Here is a 26,627-nt window from a genome sequence, read left to right on the forward strand (position 1 = left end):
CAAAAACAATTTATTTATTAATATCAAATATTTCACTGAACTACTTTTTTCATAGATATTGAGACTCTGGGGGAACAAAAAGATAAAGACTGTACTTTTATTATTCACTTTCACACTAAAATGATTATCAGGATGATACATTTATTCAATTTATAACCATTCTTAAGGCTTATAGTAGACAACTGTAAAGACCCCTTTTTATTAATCTCGTCCATCATAAAAGAAATTACCAGGTTCACAGAGTTTTCATATTAAAAGAACTCTCCAAAAATAAAAGTAAGAATTAACTGTTGGATTTCAGTGATAACAACTGTATCAGTCTAATTTCATTAATTTTATATTTGGGCAAAGTCATTGTGTTATTCATATTTATGAAATAATTCCTGTTGTCATCTTGCAGAGCATTCGGACAGTAGCAAACTCTCACATTTCTTCCCTTTCCTATGGCAGAGTTGAAAAAAGGCTTGGAGTATCATCATTGTGGCAAATATTGTCATACATACCATAACCTTTCTAATTAAAGACTATGCTGAAAAAAGGGAGGGGAAAGCCAAATTGGCTTCTCTTTGATTCACTTTCTCCTATTTCTCTGAAATTAATGCATAGCATCAAAAAACCTGCAATTCAAAACGGAACCAGATGAAACAAGATTGATTCAAATGGACAAAACTGAATCATTTGGATTCAAAAGGAGACAAAGAGAACAAGGAAAACCAGGGATTATTTGCGTTGTACAGATGTAACTTTAAAACACAACATTTATAAGATGAAATCCAAAATCATTATATACAATATTTTTACAAGTTCTGCATTCAGGAGCGTGAGCAGTTACAACTGTGTTTTTTTGTTGGTTTTTTTTTTTCTTTTTTGTGGTATGAGAATGCGTGGCCTCAAGCACTGAAACATTTGTTTTCTCCCATATCCTCTGATTCCATTTGTGCTGCATTCCAGAAATAACTTTTTAAATTTAGTGGTTATTAAATCATCAATATCCATATAATCCAATTTAGATATAAAAGGGAAGAATTATTAGCATGACCAAGATTTTCAGTGCTGAGGCCTGGATCCTTCGTATATTTTTTGATTCCAACATCTACAAGGAAAACAATGTGAAGTTTCTGACATTATAGAAAAGAAAGATCTAAAGAAGGCATGAGTCATTCACGTTCTGTTACAGACTTTTATAAGTACGCAAAAATGTTTATGCTGACCAATTCAACGCGTGAACAATTTAAGAGAGACTTGTAACTTACAAACTGTTTCACTAACCATAGTGTGCTCAGAAGGCAAAGCATAATTAATAAACCCAACGCCCCAAAGTTTCAAAAAATTACTGGTTTTAAGGTCTCCTGTGACCTTAAAAAGTAAACAGAATCCTTGATATTTATGTGTGTAAATTGAGGTCAATAATTTAGAAATTAATAACTACAAGGAATATTTCTGAAGCATGTAAACTATAGAAAAGAAGGTATGAAGTCCAGCCCTTGCTCTGACTGACCTGAGTTAATCATTTTACCATTAAATCAACTGAATAAACAACAACAACAACAACAAAAAAAACAGCAGCTACAATGATAACATTAAACCTGAGTCTTCAGAGTAGATACTAAATAGGCAAATTCGTAATTGTTCCTGTGTATGGAACAAATATTCTGGATGACCTGCGTGCATTCTTCAAATAAGAACATATATTTAAATTCCCAGATAATGATTTGGGAACTTACTTGATTTTACTGTCTACTTCTCAAACTTTCGAATAATTCATTTCTGTAACCGTTACGTTAGAGTTTGTTCTATAGCATCTGAAACCATGCCCTCCTGCAGTCAAACAGATATCATTGTACTAATTGTTATCTATCTCTTTCATCCATATAAGCATGGCATTAATTTCATACACGGCTTTTTGTTGGTTGGTTAGTTGCTTTTATGCATTTGAAATTAATACAGATAGAAGCTGCATGACAGAGCACAAGATGATGGCAAACAATACTTTAACTTCCAGCCATAGTAAGATCCAACCATAAAGCATAACACCTGAGCTACCCTGATGATGGTACAAGACAACCTCACTGTCAGGACTACAATACTTTGAGATCTTGTGTTCCAGAAAGAGGCACAGGCACATAAGTAAGAGTCAAGTTCTCCAGCTACCATATGAAAACAGATTAGAGAATAGCAGCTGTACTTTACCTAAATGAGATCCAACTGGTGACATGACTGCAGACCATAAGAACAGATGGGAATAAAGACAGGGGAGTAGATAAAATTGAGCTACATCTTGGTCTTGGCACAATAATAAGTGTGTATAAACTAAACATTAAGGAGTGAAAAGACAGAAAATCCTTTCAGCCAGAATAATGAGGAAAAAAAAATATCTAATTACTTTCAGGACAGAGTTCAATATGTTTCAAAAGGATTATATGATGTGCTATCTTTAAAACATCTCTTTAAAGCTTGTGTCTTCTAATTAAAAAGTCAATTACAACTTCTTAAAATGATTTTTTTTACAACAGCAAAAAATTCACAATAAGAGTATTTAAGTATTCATGATCTGAAAATAACAATTCTCTTACCAGATTTTATTCGCCTTATAGATAATGAACGAATGTAGTATAATATCATCCCACTGCATTGTGTAGCAAAAAGGAATAACAAAAAAAACACCTAAAATAATCTCTCAATCCATACCAACATGATGACCTAATTGTAGTTTTGACTGTTTCATTTTATATTAACATTTGACTCTATGTAGTAACTGAATGTCAATGGACACATGAATTTTTATTTTCCGAAGTATGCCTGCCTAGAAATAGTATTATACATCTGAATATTTTCTGTATTTTTTTTCTAAAACAGTTTTTTTTGTTTAATTCAAAACTGTTCAATTGCTTATAAAAGGATTTTTGGACAAATCCTGTTCACTAAACAGCACGATCTCATTAATTAAACAAGTCGCTAATCTAGTAAATCAAACTGATCAGCTGTTTTAACTGTTTAAACCAATGAAAATTCTAATGATCTCTTCTGCCTTACAGAAGCCTAATACTTTCTTGATGCATAGCACTGTCAACAAGCACGTCATGTGAGACACAGATTATTTATGCTAACCAATAAAATAGAGACAAAGGGAACTGTACCAATGGAGCTTCAGATTAAACATCTTCTCACAAATAAAGGTTACCTAACACTCGATTACATTCTTGAAGTTAGTTGTAATATTTACAAGTTATGTGAATGTTCTTAAGAAAGGCCATATCGTGCTGAACTAAGAGATTTTAGGTAGATAAATTAATGAGTTCCTGAGATTTCTAACACAATCAAAAATGAAAGAGAAAGAAAAAGCTTGATGGATTGTCAATATTAAATTTTGTTAGAAATCCACCCTGATAGCATATGTTCCAATACTTGCATTGTTCCCATATATTAAATATAAAAAAAAAACAACCATCTATCTCATATAGTGCATAGGAAAATAACAAACGGATAGCCTGAGGAGGCTAGGTGAAAGAAAAATGTGGAACAGAAGGAAATAAAATAAATATTTTTTAAGCTCTCAGGACATTATGTCAAGGTCTTACAGACTGATATTCAATTCAACACGAGCATCTTTCTCTCCTAGGAGAAGAAAATAAAGTTTCTAATCTGTTGGGGCTGTGAAATGTTCTAACACATCTCGTGCATTTATACCACCTGTAACACAACTTGGTTTGGACACCCTCAAAGAACAATCTCTTCATAGAGGAAAAATGTCATTTTAGAAAGGTGTTAGCAAAAAAAGAAGAAATACTTTCCACTCTTATAAGTGTGCACTTCAAGCTACTCATGGATACTAGAATAGTGCCTAAAAATGTGATTGAACACACAAGGCAAAGCAGAGGAAAGGGTAAGCCTTTGTGCCACAATATTACTATCTGTCACATACTCATGTCTTAGTTTACTCTTTTATTTGTTTTTCAAAGAAATACTTAAAACTGTGAGACAGAGAAAGGGAGACAAAACTTCAGTGACTTGGAAATACACATGATCTCCACTACCTTTTGTATATTCTTCAGAAAGAATCTTTAATGTCTCCATAACATTCTATTGCTTCGCTTTCAGCCAGATTTTAGACTTACTCAGTGTTTGAAGTCCCAACTTCATTGGGACTTCATTTTTATTCATAAAAAAAATATTTACCAATTAGTAACTTTTTTCAGCTTTACTTCAGTATTACTTAACAGTTAACAGCAATTTTTGTGCTTGCACTGAACAATTTATTTTTTTCAATTCTGTAGTTTTGCAGTCAAGAAATAGCAGCCTATAGCTTAAAAAAGGCATCTTTAAATATTAAAATCCAAAAGAAAAGAATAATAAACAAACAAAACAAACACACACATACACACAAAAAAAAAAAAAAAAAAAGAAACCTGTAGGGCAAAAATCAGTAGAAGCCCAAAGGATTGGTTCTCCTGCACTCAGATAAAAAGCTGTACCTTTTATATTACATAGACCCAACTACCTTCAACCATAAGTCCAGTAATTCAATCCAGCAATTCAGTGTAAAAATGATGATTAGTTTAACAGATTTTTTTCTTATGCACGAGTAGTAATTTATAACATGAAATCTGAGCTTAGTCAAGCCATTTTATTCAGCTGAACCTATCAACTTGCAAAACATCGGTTTAGAATTAATTCTTCAAACCCATTACCATTTCAATCATACAAGAGTGAAATGAAATAACCAGAAACTAGAGTTATTATTTTCCTTATGATGCTCAAAGAGCCTGCAAGATGAAAAGCATACAAATTGGAACTGGACACATAGGAACTAAGTGGCTATTCTGTCACACAGCATTTGACAAATGCATCCTCAAGATTCTTTGATTAAAACATGAAACAGGCAAAATATTAAGGTACGTGTAAGACACAGTTCATGAAATATTTATGTTACAGCTCAATTGTTAAACACATGTCTTACACATGATTTAAAAATAAAGCCTGAAACTTTTGCTAATCATGAAACAGGCAAAATATTAAGGTACGTGTAAGACACAGTTCATGAAATATTTATGTTACAGCTCAATTGTTAAACACATGTCTTACACATGATTTAAAAATAAAGCCTGAAACTTTTGCTAATCATGTGGAAATCAACGGGTAGTTCAAACGAAGACCAAATGAGTCTGTAACTATGGAATTACTGCAGTTATCTTTTCCTTAACTTTTTTTTTTTTTTTTTTTAAATTCTTATTATTACTTGAAATATTTTAAAACAAACTAGTTAATAAAGACAACAGAAATACTAAAATAGCTATTGGACACTCAACACTAGAAATCTACCTAAAATGAACTGTAAAACTATGGAGTTTCCAGACCAGCAAACATCTAATTACTGACGAGAAAAAGAGTTGATCAAATCCTACCTGGAGAAATTGTTTGGTTTTCACGTGACCCACATCTCCAGCCTCTACCTGTGCTCTTGACAGTTTCTCTTCAGTTTCAGTTAGCCACTCATTAAAACTTTTCATTTCACAGTGAAAAAGCCGCCACTTTTCCATGGATTTGTCAAAGCGTCTGCAAGCATAAAAGATGAAATAATGTATCAATAATTATTGACTGTACGAAAAAAGAAAAAAATGTTAGATGTCTCCGACTGTATTTCCTGTATTTCCTAATTTCCTGTTGATGGCACCATACATTAACATTCCTAACAGTTATATCAAATGGAAACATGGTAGTACTTCTGACTAGTGAAAGTATCATTAAGCACATGTGCTAAAAATCAGTGTCTTATCCATTTTTAAACTCCTTTTGATGTTTCAGACAAGTTCTGTGGTCATATCATGTTTTCAGAATCCTAGGCATACAGTACAATTCTGCTCCAATTTTACTGCCTCCCCAGAGGATACAAATGTCCATCTATACTTACTGGAAAGAAAATGGAACTTCCTTCAAAGGAATTTTCACTTCCGGAATGAAAAGGAAGTATTCTCGCCTTACTTTTATTAACCCCTTAAGTATATATAAATATTTATGTATATGCTTTTCTTCAATTTGAGAATTTGGTAAAGATACCAAAATGCAAAATATGCAAAAATAGAAATGCCTGAAATACAAGAATGGTTGAAACAAAAGATATTTAAATTAGGCTTTCATATAGTAAGTAAAGATGAAAAAATTGTTACTATCATCTCCACATAAAATATAAATTCACTACACATAAGACCACGTAAGTACCTATAGTGCTTTGGCATATCTAATGTATTTTTTGATCAGTCTGTTTGCTCAAGGCCCTGAGAAGTACTGAAGTACATAATCTGTTTATTTTGCAGATGGGCCATGTCATAAGGAATGCAGTTACTTTAGGTTTTGGATTGCTGTTGAAGAGATCACTAATAAGAGATTAGCTACAATGCTTTGTTAGCAGATTATCATGAAACATGTTACTGTTGTTTAGTTTAATAACCCTCTTTTGTAGGATTACAATAGGTTTTAGAGTGTACTTAAAGGATAACAACAAAGATGATCAATTAACTTTAGACAAACTATATGGCTGTTAGAATGTGAAAGACTATTTCACCAAATAAACCAGGTTGCTAACAGAAATACAGACCAGGAAGATATTTTTTTTACTCATGGTAACCCTTTTTGATAAAGATACAAAACAGAATTGCACTAGCAAACAGTGAAACAACATTATACTTCTGTACATTGACTATGAGATAGAGAACACATAATACAGAGAGAGATAATACTATATATATATTATATATATATAAAAGTATATTTTATATATATATATATATTTATATACATAACAGATATATATTATATACTAAAAATATATATTTTCCCCTACAAAAGTGTTTGATTACATTAGGCAGTTTAGATAAACATACTCTACCAATTTGTTCATAAAATGGGCAGGACTTGAATTTTTTTTTTAAATTAAAGCATTTAAAAACATGTTTTAAAATAAGAGTAGAGCAGAGTTCTTGTAATTTAAATTTTGCATAGAAGAGCAGCAAACTAACCCGTATCCATCTGTGAATCAACTCATTGCATATCTCAAGCACAATTTGATTCATGGGCCCTAAGGTTAATAGCTGCTAAACACTAGAACCTGTATTTAATTTAAAATAGTTGCTCCTTAGTCCTATGCAGTGTAAATATACCAAACACTTCAAATCACTCAAGTAAATGAGAACGTGATCAGTAAACTTGAATGAAAACAGATACAAACTACCAGAATAGTTCAAGAAATATTTGTTCTCTCAAATTTAATATGGCTGCCTGTGTGATGAAGCCACATCAAAGATGTCAGTGCTCAAACCTGACAACTTCTAATGCACACAATGCCTTTAAAAGTTGTGATGGATAGAGAAAGATGCAGCCTGGGACAAATAAAAAATCCTTCATTAATTTCAGAATACACAATCTTGCTAATTAAAAGCAATAAATACATAAGGAAAAAAAAAAAAAGTATAAAAACTGGTTTATTGAACTGGTTATCTTCTAAGCTTTAGGGGCTAATTGTCTTTCAACAAAAGTTGAAATCTCTGTTTCCCATAAAAGCAAGCTGTATTAAGTTTTCGGTATTGTGAGGCTGTTATTTCAATAGCATTTGCACATTCGCTCATTTTATTTTGGGTCCCAGACCCAAATAACAAAGAAATTGTCAGAAAAGGCCAAATAAAAATAACTACATGAAATAAGTGTGCAAAACCTATATCTATTTAAGAATAAAAAATAGATATAAATACATAATAATTTATGCACAGTAGTAGTTGGTAGAAAATTGCTGTTGAGCCATCAGGTTAAGTACTACTAAACATTTTTCAAGAACAATCAGAGTGGATGTACTCAAAATATTTTTTTCTTTGAACACAGAGAAGAGTTTCATTTGAAAACACGTCCTGCAAAAAAAGCTGTAATCACCACAGCTTTCTAATGTATTTTCTTCCTTTCATATAGTATTGCCCTCTTCAGATGGCTAGGTATTTGCCTCCACCTTTGCCCTATCAATTACGTCCTTTGCATTTTTTCTCTCTTCATAAAGGTATGCCAAGTGAAGATGTGACAGTTTTCGAACCTCTGGCTTCAATGTTGTCTAGTTTTCATTGCTCTTTTGAAACTTGGCCATAATCACAGTAAAAATTCTTTAAAATTTTTGAGTTGCTGGGAAGAGGTACATTAAGATTCCAGGTAACGTTTATGACTGCCCTACTTTGCTACAGATGAACACAGGAGCAGTTCAAGAACTGCCACATATGATGAATTTCTTCGTCACTGTAAGCAAAACAAACTACTGATCCAGTTAAGAACTGTAGTTACTCACTCAATTCATTTATTAAAATGACTGTGATGATTTTTCAGTTACCACACTATTTTACAGAAGCAGACTAGACACAACTGAAAGGCCCATTTTCACCAGTGACCTCAGTCTAAATTAAATGGAAAAGTCTTATTTTACATTTAAGAAAATCACCCAGAAAATAAAACCTAAAATCCATTTTTTTTTTTTTGGTCCAGTATGGTTTCTCATTTCAAACACTACATTAAAACAGAACTCTTCCTATTCCTTGGAAAATGAAATTACTCTTCTCAGCATGAGGAAGTTTATCAGCAGCTTAAATGCAAAAATTCAGTGAGAATTGATGTTAGTTATCACTAAATTTGCATTCCAGCTCTTGCAAATTGAATCTTGCCACTCTCCATCCCTCCTCAATTTGCTTTGGCTTATAAGAGTTCCAAAGAGAGAGAAGAGAAGAGAAAAGCTGTAGTGAGAGGATATGTACAAAATTATAAAAAAAAATAAACATTTACAAGTTGAAATATTAGTGCTTGTCATTAGGTCTTAAAAAACAAGAAGCCAAATACTGTTACCTTCAGTATAAGTACAGAGTAGTATTATACATCAAGTAAAAAAAAAAAAAACAAAAACATTATGGATAGGTAAATTCACCCAAACAAACAAACAAACAAACAAATTAGTGTTCCTTTGCTGATTAGGCGTATCCAAAAACTCAGTTACACTGACAAGAGAAATGTCAACCCTGCTGTAGTGACAGAAGCAGCTTCATCTTAAATACTGTTTTGGGGGCCATCTCTGGTATTTCTAAGTGAGGATTCCCCACTTAACCTGTGTAATACAGTATTTTATATACACCACTACTTTATAGATTTTTAACATTTAAAATATTTATTTTTATTTTATATGGTTTACCATTTGCAATCCTGTTAGCATACTGTAAGTTCAAAACCCACAAAAACAGCTAACTACAAGCACTGAGCTGCTAAGATGTTACAGTCTTGGCACAGCAGAATGCAGATAGTAAAAATTCATAAGCGAGTTCATAAAAAGCAAAATCCTCTGAGGAGTATGAAAATTCATGAAGAGTATGTCTACCTCAGGAGTCCCCAACCGCACCATTTGGAGGGAAGGAAAGACTTGCAATTATACTCTCATCTAGGGAGCCAGTCTTGTTTACCATCAGAAAGAAATCATTGATCTAAAATAAATAAGTAATTAAGTAAGTGATATTCACTCATCACAGAATCACAGAATCACAGAATTGTAGGGGTTGGAAGGGACCTTCAGAGATCATTGAGTCCAACCCCCCTGCCAAAGCAGGTTCAATCACTCACCTTCTTCATCTGCTGAATGGGAGTGGCTTGTAGATGACTGTCCAATATCTGGGCAGTATTTCCTTTTCTGTTAGTCACACTGTTCTGTTTCTCTTAGCATATGCTTGGTAAGAAGGCACAAGTGGGCAACCTGAAGCCAAGCATTAAGTTCTATATAGATTCATTATAAATTACAGTGAATGACTTGTATATACTGCAAAGGGATTAAACAGTGTACATAAGCTCTGACACTAATTAAGGTAGCCTCATTTCTCTAATTTGAGTACATTAAAATTAACATGTGAAAAACAGTGGGCACACCTTGTCTACATACATTGACATCTCAGAAGGGAACACGGTAAGCGCCATCTTCAGGGAGCAATTTCACTTTGCAATAATCTGCAGCCCAATTTGCATTAAGTCACAAAAATACTGGCACTCTTATTCCTTCAAAAATTATCACTCTACAGAATCTTTGGATTTCACTTGCAGCTGATGGGTAAAGCTGCTAAAAAACCAACATCAAATTAGCTATAAGCAAAAACTGAAACCCCTTGCTAGAATTGCACATGACATTGCACAAAAAGTTTTCCAGATGTTTATCCAGATTTACTTTCAGAGGAATTTTATACAATATGATTATGCTTGAATTTCCTAGTCCCAAGGCTGCCATTTTCAGGAAGCTACAAAAATGGTGGAAGAAAAAGACTACTGTATAAAAGAAAATCACAAGCATTAGACAGACTGCAAAAGGTTTTTGATTTGTTGCCTTAAAGACAATAATTTTCACTTTGTTTCTTTGTTACAGTTCATTCCTTGAAATTCTGAAATAATTCCTTCATGATCTTTGAAATCAATGACCAAGACTTATTCCACTTTAGTGAACCTTCACAAAACCACACAGAAGAGAACACTACCAGTTAAAACCTTCCTAAGTATCGTGACTTACATCATGGAAATTATTATTGTTAGAGATATGCAGTCTTCATCATCATACTGTAAAAACATTCAGTGAATTTTGTTTCTATAGTGTTGCTAAACAATGTACTGAAGGATTATGCTAATGTTAACCTACAAATTATGCAAATTTGTCAACTTGATTCAGCACAATTAGTACCTTGTGCTAATAAATGGAACTTCAAAGTAGTATAAATAATTATGTATCAGCATGTGAAAGCATTAACTTTAATACTTAGAGCCATTCTTAGAGATAATAATGTACAAAAACCTGTTTTTATCCAGTGACTTCTACAATAAAATCCCTTAAAGGACAAGCTAACCTATTTTCAGAGGATTTAATGTTTTCATTCTAATTCACAGAATTAGTGTCTTCTGAGTGTTAGATTTAGATCTTCACTGAGTTAGGACTATACATTTTAGCGATCACTTTTTAGACACCAATATATCTGGATCTTGCTCCCAGCTATTACTGTATGTTACAGATTCATTCTGGGACAAGTCTCAGTTGTACAGATTCTCTTCACACCTCGATACCATGACTTTCTCCCACAAAACAGCAAATGATCAGAAATAAAAAAATAAATAGCAACCAAAATAACCATTAGAACAATGCCCATTACTACTAAATACTATTTATCTCATCTGCCCTGAAAGCAGCATCACATATAAAATATAAACAGTATAATTTGCAAGTCAGTTATAAACATTTTCCATGCTGACTTGCATTGAATTTTTTTCCTCTAAAGTCTGTAACTCAACGTCCCATCACATAGATTCTGACATCATAGCATTCAGTGTCACTCACTGTACCAAAGACATAGACGATTTAACTGGCTATGGAAAATCATGCCTGTCATTGCTGGTTTTTAGTCATGCAAATTCATTTTTACAAAGTCAGAGATACCAAGAAACTTTTAAAAAAATGTAATTATTATACCAAAACTCCACTGGGTTTCAACAGATGACATGTCAATAGTTTATACATTCATTAACCATACATTGCTCTTCAACACTAAGTAAAGTTATTTATGATGCATATAAATTTGAATATTAAGATTCTAACTTTTTATTTTCAAGAGGATTTTCCATCATCGGAGCAGAGATGAGATCTCGCGATTTAGTAAATTTTGCTTAGGCACTTGGATTTAAAGCAGGTAACAACTTTTCTCCAGAGAAAATAAAAAGTACTTGACTAATCCAGAGCACTGGAACAGGCTGCCCAGGGGGGTTGTGGAGTCTCCTTCTCTGGAGATGTTCAAGTCTCACCTGGCCGCCTACCTGTGTGACCTGATTTAGGAACCTGCTTTGGCAGGGGGGTTGGTCTCGATGATCTCTAGATGTCCCTTCCAACCCCTACAATTCTGTGATTCTGTGTAATCATGATCCAGGGAAAGCATCAGCATATTGAAAGGCCTTACATAAAATATATTAATACAATTAGTAATAAACCCACAAACGTAATAGTTTGCCACAGTGAAACTATATTAAATTGCCATGATAAGAAATCATACACATTAAATAAAGCATGAAAAGAACAGTGGCTCAATTTCATAGAAATCTGAATTAGTATATGTGCCTGCACATATATATACATATACACTAACTGTAAAGGGCATTCAGGCATCTCATTCTCACAGTGGGTAACAGTGGACACTGTACTCTTAACGAAGACATACCAGTACATCATTACAGTTCTAACAATTGGTAGATCACAAACATGGTGTCTGCTCCCCTGCACTCTCATTCCTCTCTTTCCAGTTTGGGGGCTGGATGTGTTGACTGTAACTTATACATTTAGAGGAAACTCATAATAATTGCATGTGTTATAAATTTTAAGACTAAATGAATGAAAACAAATGATGGTTTCTACAGCCTGGAGTTACACTCAAAATGATTGGAAACTGACAAGTCATGCCCTGCTTGGGGAAGGCAGCTCTAACAGATTCCCCCAAATTACCCATATCATAATTCATAAATAAGAAATTCATCTCAGTGAATTTGTTGCCCAGAGCATAAGTACGTGTACTACTGAGGGCATATATTACAGGATGTCTCCCAAGTACTTGCCTGTAATTACTATAAAGTACTTAAATCCTGTAATTTCCCATGACATAACTATAAATTCTCAGTTCAATCTGTTATAAAGTGTGATGTACCCCCCAAAACTGCATTGTTCAATTCTCTGTATTCACCGCCTATCTCAAAGCTCCTCTGCACTGTGGCTTCAAAGCAGGAGGAGAAGCAGAAAACTGATGATACTAGTTTATGCTAACTGTTGACACCCTGAGCCTGAAAGATGTTACAGACTTACACGTCTTATCCCATTAAAAATGTGGCAGATCCATTCAAAAATACAAGCATTGGCACAAGAAAATCAGGATCACTAAAATCGTAGCACTAGAAGTTATGTACTTTTCTTGAAAGTTAATAATAAAATGTTACTTAAAAAACCTTTTCCCTTCAACTTGGAGAATTCATTGAAGACGAGAATCTTAAATCCAAGTAACTATTGCTAGGTTTTATTGCAAAAGAAATACATAGTAAACAATAAAATTTTCTGAAACTAAAAGGTTGATCTTAAATATCTGTGATATTTTAAATATCTTAAATATTTGTGATACCAATTACTACAATAGAAAAACAAACAAAAATCTTACTATACATCATGTTTTTAGAGTGTGACATTTGAATACTTGCTTTTTAGTAAATAATCATTTACTGCAATTAAATAAAGTATTTGTAATATTCAGAATAAACAGGAAAAAGTAGGAAAATAGATGAATCTAAGATGAAACGTTCCCAAAACAAACAAGTATTGCCATGCAAAAGATTGAAATTTTAAATGGAAGTGATTAACAGAGATTTTATGTATCAGTTTATACACAACTATATATTCTCTATAAAAATATATATGCTGAATGCATCTTTTGCCTCCATCTATTGCTCTTAGTGCATAAACGTTGAGTTAAATAATGCATGTTAGTCTTGCAAAAACCTTAGATATTCTTAACTATAACTTCTCAAGCTAGATGTTTTTATATCATGAATCATTCTGGTTTTTAAGTATGATTATGCACATCAGGCAATATGGATAATTTGAACAATGTTCCTGGGAGGAAGTTTTTCACTCAGAGGGTAGTGACACAACTAGAACAGCTTTCCCAAGGAGCTTATGAATGCCCCATCCCTGGAGGCATTCAAGGCCAGGCTGGGCAGCCTAGTCATTGGTGACCCTGCACACAGCAGGCCATTCTACGATTCTATGATATTCCTAAAAGAGTAAAAACCAAGATGTTACTATCTACATTCCAGAGAAGGTGAAGCAGAGAGTAGACTGCTCAGCAACTTGATAACTATGTGAAAAATAGAATGATTTCTTTCACTCTCTGAGCTAAATTATGAAGTCTTGAGCAAAGTGCCTACATGTTTTCACAAGCCCAATAAGCATTTCCCTTGTCATTGACTTCCAAATCAACACAATATATTCCTAGACAAGTAAGACCTTCTAATGACAAAAGCATTGTATTCTTTGGAGATCAGGAAATACATTTGCTGCTGATAATTATATTTTCTCTTTATATTTATTGACTTTATATTTATTCCTCTTTACTTTGTTGATTTGGAGCTAATATAAACCAATATATTTTCTGTATCTCTTATGCAATAGTGTAACTCAAATTAACAAATAAGTAAGTGGATTTCATTTTTATGCTTGAGAGTGATTCAAAAGCAGAACTTTTTCCCTTCAGTTTTTGAAGACTGACTGCATACATCTCTTTGGAAGATGCAGTCTTGATGGATGTGGTATAGGCAATGCAGTAAACACTCTGAAATGTATTTCCAGCCATACCAATTCTGGTGGCACAGTGCTGCTTTTAAACGTAATTATTGTTGCGATCTTCTCAGTGGAGAATGATTAGGTTGCCACACTGGCAGCCAAAGTAGCATGGATCTCCAGGCATCCCAGATAAATGGTTACAGTGGACTAAATTTACTGCAATCTCTACAGTGTCCAGATGGATCAAATTTGTTATAAATGGAGAACAAATGTTGCACAGGTATCTCAACCTTAGGTTTCAGATCTAAAAAGAAAAGTCACAAAGGACCAAACAGAGAGGTAAAAAGCATAGTTACCTGTATTAGTTTAGTTAACTTAAGAGTTATAAGATTGCAATCTATCAATTTGTAATTTATTGTACTTATTAAATTATGATTTAGCCAATTATTTCACTCCATCTTTTCCACTCTTTCATTTCCATTTGTCTCCTGGAGAAAAGGAGAACTGTCTGGATGCTGGAAGGCAGGACATGAAGCAGAACATGAGGTCAGGGGGCACAAACAGAATTTTTCTTTGGAAACAGGATAGTCTGCGCAATCAAGAGTTTACAATATACATAATTGGAAAAGAATACTTTAAAAAAAAAGGCATAAAACATCAAGCTTGATATTGAACGGTTCAGAAACAGGACTTATGGTATCTAGTATTATATATATATGCATATAGAAACATATATGTTTATGTATACTGTCTTTCTGATCATATAAAAACATGCATATGACTACACACACAGACATAGTGGTATATAATGCACTATTTATATCATGTTTCTAATCATCCATGCATCAAATTGCAAACATTTGTAGCAAGGAAGGATGACTGATAAATCACAGAATTGTAGGGGCTGGAAGAGACTTCCAGAGATCATCGAGTCCAACCTCCCTGTCAAAGCAGGAATAACCCTGAAATAACTAATAATGATCAGGAAAACAAGTAGCCAAGAATTTTCCAGATCATGAAGTTGTAAAAAACTATTAACTCAGAAACCGTACAAAACAAGGATTACCTCCACTGCAAATGAGGTTCAACTGAGCAAATGGATTCCAGTGGAGGTCAGAAAGTCCTAGTCAGTTTAGTCTTCCTTTAGAGTCAGTATAGAGATCAGATAACAAAAGTTTCTACATTTATACAAAGATAGTATAGATACAGTGCTTGCTAAATACAGGTATACTGACATTGCAGGGTCATGGATATTTGATGATTCCCTTGATAGCACAGATACTCAACCTTAGCAATATCCAAAGCAAACATTCACATTTCTTCTTGCTCTATGAACCTGGCACAGAAAGGACGAAGATAATTCTTCTGCTCATAAGGAGTTCAAATTCATACAAAAACATTGTGAACTTAAATACATTCAGTGGGTACAAAAGGAATTTTATAAGTAGACAAGTAATTCCCGTTTCCTCTTCAAATGTTTGCCCATGTGCATACAGTCACTTGGTGTACTATTTAAAGCAGGACTGCTCTCAAAACTCTCATCTCCACAATGCTTTGGAGGACATAGTTTTCAGCCTCCAGTTTAGGATCTATCTGACAAAATGATTCAGATCTTCTAGCATCCTAAGCACTGCTGATTGCTAAGAAGTGACTCTGATATTCGGTACACTAATGTCAGAAATTAGCTGCCTTTCAGTGCAGAAAAGGGAAATTCAGTCACAATACTTTCTTATACGATTTGTAATGTGCTACTTTTGAAAGTTAAAGAGAAATTATGAAACAATCTGAACATCCAACATTCTGATGTCAAACCTGAAGACCAAAGACCATTTGCCCATAGGCAACTTGAGCAAATACCTTCAGGCAAGGAAGGAAATACCTGCATCTAATTGGTTACTAAAGATGAACAGGCAGCATGAAGGCTTAACTTGTTACCACTGAAAAGAAATAACAATGTATAGTGTAGATGTTTTTTATGAACTTAGATCACATTTGGATTGTTTGAAGTCATGCCAAGGTGCAAACCAGGGAGAAGTTAGCAGCGCAAGTATGCATTTGCTGTACCACTTGATCTAATTCAACCAGGCAACTTTAGAATGACTGGATGGAATAACTTCCAGAAAAGCTGTCAGATCTGGAGGCAGCTCCCAGAAGCATAAACTCTGTCAATAGGTAAATTCAAGAGAGGTTTAGTAAATAATCCCATTCACACAGTGCTTCCCTTTGTTATCATTGATCTCAAGCAGCAACAAAGCTGTAAAGCTAGCACAAATTCTGCAACTTATACTTAAAAGTTGTTAAGGTGAAGCTATGGCCACTTCTGTACCATGGGAAATTAATGCAAAGATTTTTTTGCCTTCATGATTTTTTTCTAGGCAGAAAAGAGTCCAACAGTACAGTGGTGATGTGATATAAAACTGTTAAAGGAGAGGCAAAACCTTTTACCTGTTTTATGAACAAAAAAATCTGCCAGCATCACATTAGGAAATTTCACATCCTTTCTTTAACCACCAAGGGAAAAAAATAAAAATAAAAATAAAAATCAGAGTACTACTGAAATAAAACTGTAAAGCTATGCAGATTAAGACTGTAATACGTAAGTTTAATACCATTTCTGGCTCTAGCTATGCCTTACCTGAAGCCAAATTTTGCATTTTTATTTTTCAGAATACAGAAGCTAAACAGAGATCCAGTCTTCTGGGAACAGAGCAACACAGAAAGAATCAATAGAAGTTGAACAGACATAGTCCATTTATCAGAGAAAAGAAGCTCAAATATTACAAGACTTTTATCTCACATGTAATCCACATGTCAGTCCTATAGGACTCTGAGAGTTTCTGGGAACATGGAGCTTAAAAAAAAAAAGCTTCATTTTAAACTGACTGGTTCAATTTAGAAGCATTTACTCATACACAGTAAGGGAAGTAATTAGTAGAATATCTGTGTACTTGGATTAGCAGTGTTTACATTAGTTCTAACAACACATTATAAGCTTGTTTGCTGGTTCATTAAAATTTTGCATTGTGATATTAGAGCTCTATTTTGTAATATAATTAATATATTCCATTTTCATCTGATTTGAATACAATAACCTTTACTTTCCTATACAACAACATGTAATTGCAATCCAAAAGGACTACAGCTACATTCCATGCATAAGAAATTATGCAGAAGAGGAAAAGATAGATTTCTAAGTAGTTACGGTTAATTTCCTGTTATTAAGTGTCTCAGCCAGCAATACCGTTGGTTAATAATTGTTAATTGAACTGTCAGATACAGTAAAACAGACTTGATAAAAATGTCCATACTTTGCCGCTGCTACTGTGGCCTGTTTAAAAATGCTTACTTCATTTCTCAGTAAACAAGTAAGAGAGCTGCATGATGCTATGCAGTGTCTGCAGAGCATGTATTTCTCCAAGCAAAGCTTTCATAACTCACTCTGAAGCTTTAGAGAGACCCACTTTGGTTTGAAAATTCACAGCTATGAATCCTTTAAGTCTTACATAGCAGAAAGCTATGGAAATTTTATTACTAGGAGCCAGGCAGCATGATGGAGTTGCCTGTTTTTTAAACATGTAGATGAGGCTGTGTTAGCATCTACTGGCTTTGGATGTGTGTCTTCAGCATTAAGAGTATTAGGGTTTTTAATGCCTCTCTTAGGCAAATGAACCATTAACTACTATGAGAGATGAAGACCAGGAACATTTCTGGAATGAAGCACAACTCTGTCTTAAAAAAAAAAAAAAACAATAATAAAATAGAATTTGGCCTATTTCTTTCTGCTGATATAGTAGCTGGAGACTACAGCTATATTGTGTCATAAAACACTTTTTAGGAAAAATGTCTAGGATCCAAGACATGAACATAGAATTATTTGAGTCTAATGTAGACCTTGTAATTTACCCACAAAATTAAGGAGATTGGAATAAGGAAATAACTCTTCCATGAAAGCCTTCCCTTTTCCTCAGGACACCATAATTAGGTAGCTTGGACTGCAGCAGTGTTGATTATTTCATTAAATTTACAGAAAAGAACATTTAAGCAGGAAGGAATATTGAGGAAGGCTGTGAACAACATATAAAGAAAGATGTTATGCTTCTGCATGAAAAATACAGATTTATCTATTTTAATACTAATCCTCTTTGTGAGAAGGAAACGATTATTAGCATTTAGCACAACAAACAACTCAGCTTTCACAGGAAAAAAAGAGATGCTCTTAAAAGCAACAATTAAAACGAGTGGATTTACAAGAGATGCAACAGAGGCTATAAGTCTCCAGCCCTTACTAATTCTGTTTCCTACCCTGAAGCAGAGACTACCTCAGAGACTTCCAGCCTAGCAACACAGGCTTCCTCCAGCTCTTCTGATCCACTTGCCAGATACACGAGTCAAAGGAAAATGGCAGCCCAGGTAGCCATCAGAAATATAGGCCAGCATCTCCCCAAAAGACAACCCGGCATCTCAGCCCCAGCAATGGTACATTGCCTATCACAACTGACAGCAAGAGAATTGTTTCTAAAGCTGCTCAAAGTTTACAGAAGTAGAAAACTGTGCTGAAATAGGTTTTCACAAAAAGACAGTGAGAATCCACTTGCTTTATTTGTAGTGCAAAAGTAAGTCATGAAAATCCTTTCTCATCTCATGAAAACTCTTTCTCACCAGAGTACCCAGCTAAGTGCCTTGGAAGCTCGCGCAGTAAGTTCTCCACAGCTACCTCATTTCCCTTCCTCCTGTAACTAGGAAACACAAAGATAGAGTCCCCAGTGGATAGAGGAGTGACAGCAAAATAGCTCTCTAAGCTACAGCAACTTCCCATCAGGAGGGATGCACAGTTCAGTTTACAAGATGACAGTCAAATAGATTTTTCCTGAAAATGAAATCCTTAATTAAAAATAATAATAATAATAAATAAATAAATTGGCTCATGCCAATTCCTGGGGAACATTCTGCTATGTCTATAACCTCTCTCAAATTGCAATGGGAAAAAAACACGCTAAGGTTTCTATACTGGAAAGAACAGCTCTTTTTGATGAAGCTGTGGTAAGCTATATTTTTAGTTCTGTGGCCTTGATTATTTCTGGTTCAGTCCCAGGTAAATCCAGTGATTGTCATAGCCATAGTCTTGCTTCAGCTAACAACCTGACTGATACTGATGGGACTTCTGCAGCAAAGCATCTGTACAGAATGGACTGAAATTGTTATGAAAGTGGTGCATAACTGCAGAAGAAATAGCTGACTATGCACAACATGTTGCATAAACACAGACAAAACTATTGCAGCCACCCTGCTATCTGCCTTATATTTGCTTAATCTTTTTTATTGTGCCATTAATAATACAAGGACAAATAAATAAATGAAATTTTAAAAAAACCAATGTTTAAAATTCCAAAGTTCTGGCTCATATATATCTGCTTGGAGATGTAGAGCAGGTTATTCAGCTTGTATGAAATCAAGCAGGAAGAACAGGTGCTGCTCATTTCTAGACACACACATACAAAAGAGAGAAGGAAGATAAAAGGTAGAAAAAATCCTACTGCCTTTCTGTGCTGCTTGAAATAGGCACAATAAAACAAGCTGTAGACTAATAAAATGATCTTTCTTATTTTTGGACATCACCCCCAGGGAAAAGTTTTGACACAGCAGCAAAGTCTACTTACCTATGCTTTTCTTCCCTTACATGGCAAACAACTCAATGCTTCACTTCAGGGGGTTTAACTAGATGGAATTACATCCTTGTACTACATGGTTTTGTAATTAATTTATTCTACTTACTATAAATACGTCTCAGTAGAAAACTGGTAGGCAGAAGAAGCTGCATATTACTAGAAACATACACAGCACACCATTTATATCACTTCCAATACTGAAGGAACATTCAAATGAGAATCCCTAAAATCATATTTAATCCTAATTGTTACATTCTTCATTTTCACAAGTAAAATCTCCATAGCAACTTATATGTAAATTCAAACAAACTTCAGGTTTGTTTTTTTTTTTTTGTAATAGCAATTTAATACAGCAGCTGTACGCATAGAATAGTTTAGCCATGCATGTATAATATGCATCTGTACATTTTAACATGCATGTATATATATATGAGTGTATATACACATATACAAAAGCTTTACATCAATTGTTCAGTCTTTACTTGGTATTTACAGAAGATTTCAGTGCCTAATTTACATTTCAAAACATACTTCAAGTACAAAAATGCTGACTAGAGAAAATGCTTAAATTCAAAGATTATCACACCACAATAGTGAAGATTTCTTAGGCCTTTTACTACAAAGTGTCAAAACCAGCGATGCAGTAAAAGCACAGGATGGAAATGCAGGCTTCCCGTTCAGAATCTATATATCTTGCTGGATTAGTAAACCAGCCTTTCTGACTCAAACTGTAATAACATAAAAGCAAACCGTGAGAGATCTGTGCAGATGGAGTGCAAAATTAAATCTGTTTACCACTGTCAAGGCTGAGGTGCTATGCCCAGCCCAGGGTGGACATATGTTTCACAGCCTTCCACCTTTGTTAGTCAAACAGAAATAGCCCATCTGCAGAGGCTCCTGTGTTTGTCAGCAGTCAGCCGTATCTGGGATTAAGTCACCACGTAACATATAAAGATGTGGGAAAGATGAATGTATAAAAGCTTACAGAATCCAGTTGTCCTGTAATGATCTCCATAGCTTGAAAGCATCAGGCTATGGTCAGGCCTCTGCTGTCTCCCTTCATTAGCCACCAAGCTTAATGAGAAGAAGAACCTACAGCATCTTATTTCAAACACTCACCAAAAAGTGGTAGAACAGAACGTACAAGACTACAGGTGAGTGGGAAACACTGAAACAGCAGAGTGCTTTCCTTCTTTGCTGGTCTCAGAGGCCCAGGCACACAGACCCGAAGGTGGCTTGTCTCCTGGAAGGACCTCTTGTTTCTGCTCCTGTTGTTGGCCTTTTTCTCATTATTTGTGACCAAAGCAGAATACAACAAAGCTATTGTGCTAGTGATTGCTGTTCCCTTGTTATAAAACAGGTAAAGAATGTGTAGTAACTTGTCAGCTGGCACTCTTCAGAAGCATGAAATAAATAATCTGTTATCATTCAGAACTGGTGAGGACCCCTGACTGCATCCCATGATTTGCAAAGGTGATAAAAATGAAAAGACAGTGCATATTTTAAAACAAACAAACAAATAAACAAATAAATAAAGACTGCAGAAAACAAGATTACCTGACTGGCTGTCTTATGGAATGCAATAGCATTGTTCCGTTTTATAAAAAAGAGAAACAATATTTTAGTAGAGGGAAGCCTTTTTTTTTTTTTTTTCTTTCTACATAATACACCAGACAATTTAAAAGTAAAATACAAAATAATGATTGCAAAACTGCAAGTTTATACAATGTAACATCCTTAGATAATAGTAAATCCTGGAAAGCTACTAGGTATCTGATAGCTCTTTTTATTTTTCCAATGCAACATTCTCTTACTCTATTCACAGACAAAAACAAATTAAAGATTGCAGAAACATCCACATGTCAGAGATAACCACGCGATAATCTCTACAAGCAATGTGTAATGTGTACCTCCCCAATCCCCAGCAGAACCACAGAAAAATCAGAGAGGCTCTTCAGCACTTCCCTAGTATCACTGTTTATCATCTCTGCTAGCACAAAGGGCAAAGAAAGCTGCTGACTACACTGCCGGTCTGGCTTAGCATGCTATACAATGCTCAAACGGTGGATAGAATGTTCTATACTACTGTTAAACACGCCTAACCATTACTCTCAATGTCACATGTCATCTTTCTGTGTAATTATGTCAATCTATTCCTTGCTTCAGCTCATAACCCGTGTTCGTGAAGAAAAAGTATATGATAGTTGTGATTAGTTTCTATCCAGCTTCTACCACATAAAGCTTTGTCAGATAGCACTCTCCAGTGAATGGCATGGACATCGTTTAAAAAACTAGTCATCTGTAACTTCTGCAGATTTCTACTACAGTACTAGAAGTTTGTAAATGAAGCAAAATAAAAAGTGTGAATCCAGGTGGGAGTTGTCTTGGAAACTCAAGCTGAGTCACAAATCTCTTTCTATAAATTTTCTATAAATGCTTCCATGATGATTGTACAGCATTGCACTACAAAACACCAGTTGAAATAAAAAAAATGTTTCAAAATGATTCTTATCTCTTTCAAGAGTAATAATATCTAATTCCTTTTCCTTACTGGTTTTATAGTAGTTGCAACTCCACTGAAAACTGTGAAGTTTATTTGGATTTATGGTGCAACAAGAAAGAGAAGAATTAGCATTAGAAGCACAGAAGGCATGAGATTGCAAAGTCCTTGTATTTTCTTGCCCTGGAACTAAAAAACTCTCAATCTAGTATAGAAAACTGCCCTCCTGTTTTCATAACAAAAAATACCCCACCAAAACCCCAACAGACTTATTACTCAATTTTCCAGGTGCTGTTCACAATTCTAACTTCATTTTCAAGAGATGCAAAAAAAGTCTCACAAACATCTCAGTATATGCTATTGACAGTACATACTTATGTTATTACAGTACGAGATTACACTAGCACAGTAAGGCACTTTACACACATGCATTTGTTTTGAAAGTTTCCCAGCTTTGAAAAGGAAACACTTGAGAATTGCATCAAATTTCTTCCCTCATATTTATTGTTTGAAAATTCAGAAGCAAAAAAGAGAAAGAGGAAATATCACATACCACCCTTTGCATGCCAATTACTTATTCTTCAAAAGTATATACATATTTTAAATTATTTTGAACGAAAAATTTGAGTACAATACAGAATCCAAGGCTAGAAATGATATGTATAGAGGTTCATCACGCATCATTTGTGGATTTATGGTGTGGATAACAGGAACAGCACTCGCCACTAAGCCCATATCTGGCTTGTTTCCATCTCAGGGCTCAAAGTCCCTTAACATTTTTCCATGCTAGCTCCTCTTATGTATGTCCCTCTTATGTCTGGCAGAACTTTGAATGCTCCTTAGCATTAGTAAGTAATCAAGGGATCTTGCTTGACCATTTAGCAATTTGTATTCTTGCTTTGCTCTTTAGCAACTTGCTAGGGAAAGAAATTACAGGATGGGTTGTCAGGCTTCCAGGAGAACTTCATTCACCACTATCAGGATTTTCCTCACCCCCAGTGCTGAGGGTTTTCTTTCTCAATCTCATGATATAAAAAGATTTTAGGAAGGAAAACCAGAGAAGAAATAACAGCAAACTCATTGTGTTCCTGAACTGAAAAATTCCCATTTCATATCCTGTACTGACACTTCGTAGTTTTGTTGTCTCGAAGGAAAGAGATTCTTTCCTACTTATGCATTTCCACGAGAGAAAATTCAAATCTCTTAGCAAAGTCCTGCTTCAGGATAAGTCAGATATATCACAGGAGCTGAGTGGCCACTTGTGCCCTGAGGACGGAGAGAATTCCTACTTGACAGATTTCTTCAGCCCATAACCTATGGTCACATTTAGGATTCATTATGCTTGTAGGGTACTTCTGAGGCAGGAATCTTGGAAGCAAGGCCTTCCCTACTATAGAGCATAGGCAACATCAGCTCACAGGATACTCACAAAACTGACCAAACGACTGTGCATCAGGATTGGAAAGAAGGAGAACAAACATGGTTTAGCAGGCACTATCATTGTGCCAGAGGATTTAAAGATAGTAAAGAGAATAGCTGATCTGTTTAGTGCACAGCAGGGACCAAAACACTCTCAGAGTTATTAGAGGAATTTATTTCTAGTCTTGCAGGCTCCCTCAGTGTCTACTAAAAAGTATGAGTACAGAAATGCAGGGATACTTGCTCCTTTCTGTTACTGGCAAACTGCAGTGCTTGCCATTAATCACCCTGACGATACAGAAATGCAACACAGTGCTGCTACATATTTCTGTGCCTTACGTTTTTTCACTGATCTACCACATTATCAGACACTGCAGTTGACAACACAGATAAACTGTAACAGTTGTTTGCAGTGCAAGGGAAAGAAGAAAGATGCTTAAAAGAGTCATAATTAAAGTGTGCTTAAGCTTCGGGTATCTTTGTTGGAGCTTTACATTTTTTTTAACTTTTTTTTTTTTTTTTTAACATTTTTTTCTTGCTATTAGAATAATGGCTTCTAAAAATAATATTATGACAGCCAGTTTGCTTAGTAAAATCAGGAATACTTTGTTCTGTGATATTTGGATGTAAATGTAGACCACCAAGCCTCCCTCTTCTTTTTCTCCCATCTTTAATCTGAAATCTAACGTAAAATAGAAAATAAGATAGGAGAGCTTAAAAAAAGTAAGGAGAGAAAGACTCCTCCAGCAGTCAGTGTCCCTGTTACATTCCCGTAGAACACAAAGTCCTGGGAACACAAGAGGGGGAAGAAAACAAAAAAAAAAAACAAAAAAAAAAAAAAAAAAAAAAAACCCTGCGTTTTCTCAGATCTACGCCCCACCGCACCTTTCCAGCCCATCGGGAAGATGAAGCAGCCGGGAGGAGGCGAGTGACGCGCCGCTTCGGCGACGCAGCGCTGAGCGCTCGGCCACTCTTATGGCGCCACCTTGCGGGGCCGCGAGGGAAAGAGTCTCTCACGAGCCGGAGAAACGCGTCTTGAGTTGTCCCACAGTACCAGGACCTAATGCTTGGATTCCGAACATGCACCACGTAGGAAGAGTTAGTGGTACTTAAACTTACAAGAGAACACAGTCTGGCATTGAAATACTTAAATATTTTTAAACTACCTTCATCCTTGATGACTTTTGAAGGACTTTTCGATGCTGGTAAGAAAACCCTTCTTGTTTAGCAAATAGTTCTGTTTGGATTATTCTTACTAGCACAAAGAAAGAAATAGCCACTACTGTGTCTGAAGTGATCTAATAATTTATATAAAACTTCCATTAAACAATTGGTGCTTCAGTTAAAATTATTAATAGTTTTAAATCAAACATTTTTCCAACCTAAGACCCTAACGGGTTCCAATTTTTCTCTTTTTGTTTTTCATAGAGACACCTGCATTTTGGCATAAAATTATGAGATAGGGGATGAAACCTGTGTGACTAAATACAAATTCCACAAATTCTAGAATGTATTAAAATAAGCTGTTTTTATTATACTAAACTATTGAAAGTAAGGTTTTTTGTCTTGTTTTAATTCTTTAATAAGATAAATATAAGCATGTCCTTCAACTTCAGGGATTACGTACTACAAACTGTTAATTTCATGGCTGTTAAAAGAATACCGAGAACCTTCTTCAGCTACAGCTTTAATTATCTTTTCCTTTTTAGGCAAAATGCTTCCAGAGAAAACTCTGCAAGTCTGTCATGCAACTCTTGATACTCAATTTTATTCTTTACTGCTTTCTCATTTTGTTTTGGCAAAAATTCTAAAACCGAGTGACCAGTTTTATACAACAACACACACACAGATAGGTGTATATATTTATAACTCATATTTATAACTATGCACATTCTTACAGGTTAGGAAAGAAATTTATGTCTAAGAGAAGCAGTCCTACAGCCAGACATAACACCTTACAATAAGAGGTAATAAAAACAGTAGAAGGCAGCCCTTTCTTGAATACAGATGAAGGAACATGAAATGTCTTAGAATAGTATCAGCTAGAGCTGCCAATACAGAGCTTGCATGCTTTAAGGAGTAAAATGATGAAGGGTAAGAAGCCTTAGAAGACTTTCTTAAAACGTGTAGTTACAACTGACATTTTTAGTGTGTTGAGAAGTAGGGGTTTGATTTTCTCTAGCACTTTTGAAACACTTAAAAGTTCTGAGAAATTGAGCTTTGCTAAATAAAGCGGGCAGATACCTCAGGACAAAACAATAACTTCTAATTATTAGTGTACTCTAGAGGTCCATATCAAGCAGGTTCCAGGCATTCATCTGGAATGAATCCCTGCATTCCCCGAGTATGACTCCAGAGGTCTTACTTCTTTATTTGCAGAATTTTCCACTGGATGCAGTATTTCCTATCATGTCAAAATAGTACTGAGTATGTTATTGTTGTGGTTTTGTTTTTTGTTCCCTCCCCCAAGTATGACAGGTGAAGGAAATAAATAGCTAGGCAATTTGGTATCTTTGACAAAGTATTTAAAGAGTCTGCCTACCATTGTGAGACAGTTTATAATGTGAATGAACAGCTGAGTTTATATATAACCTTGGAAAAAGCAAAGCAACCATGTTTCACAGGAATTTAATAGTAGGAATGGCTTTGAGTTAGCTATTTTTTATTTATTTGTTTGTTTCAATATTTGTTCCTAAAA

The 26,627-nt window shown here is 34.7% G+C and overlaps 1 protein-coding gene across 17 annotated transcripts in view; it reads right to left on the reverse strand.

Moving 5' to 3' along the window:
• The window catches only part of DMD (dystrophin), a 1,043,395-nt gene that overhangs the window by 533,252 nt on the left and 483,516 nt on the right, over positions 1-26,627 (reverse strand). For all 17 annotated transcript variants that reach the window (XM_052674157.1, XM_052674152.1, XM_052674148.1 and 14 more), the window contains one exon: positions 5,403-5,553. In XM_052674157.1, the coding sequence (XP_052530117.1) occupies positions 5,403-5,553 (151 nt within the window). The remainder of the gene's footprint in view (positions 1-5,402; positions 5,554-26,627) is intronic.

This window comes from Tympanuchus pallidicinctus, unplaced genomic scaffold (genome assembly GCF_026119805.1).
Source record: "Tympanuchus pallidicinctus isolate F22 unplaced genomic scaffold, pur_lepc_1.0 scaffold14, whole genome shotgun sequence".
NCBI classification, from domain to species: domain Eukaryota; kingdom Metazoa; phylum Chordata; class Aves; order Galliformes; family Phasianidae; genus Tympanuchus; species Tympanuchus pallidicinctus.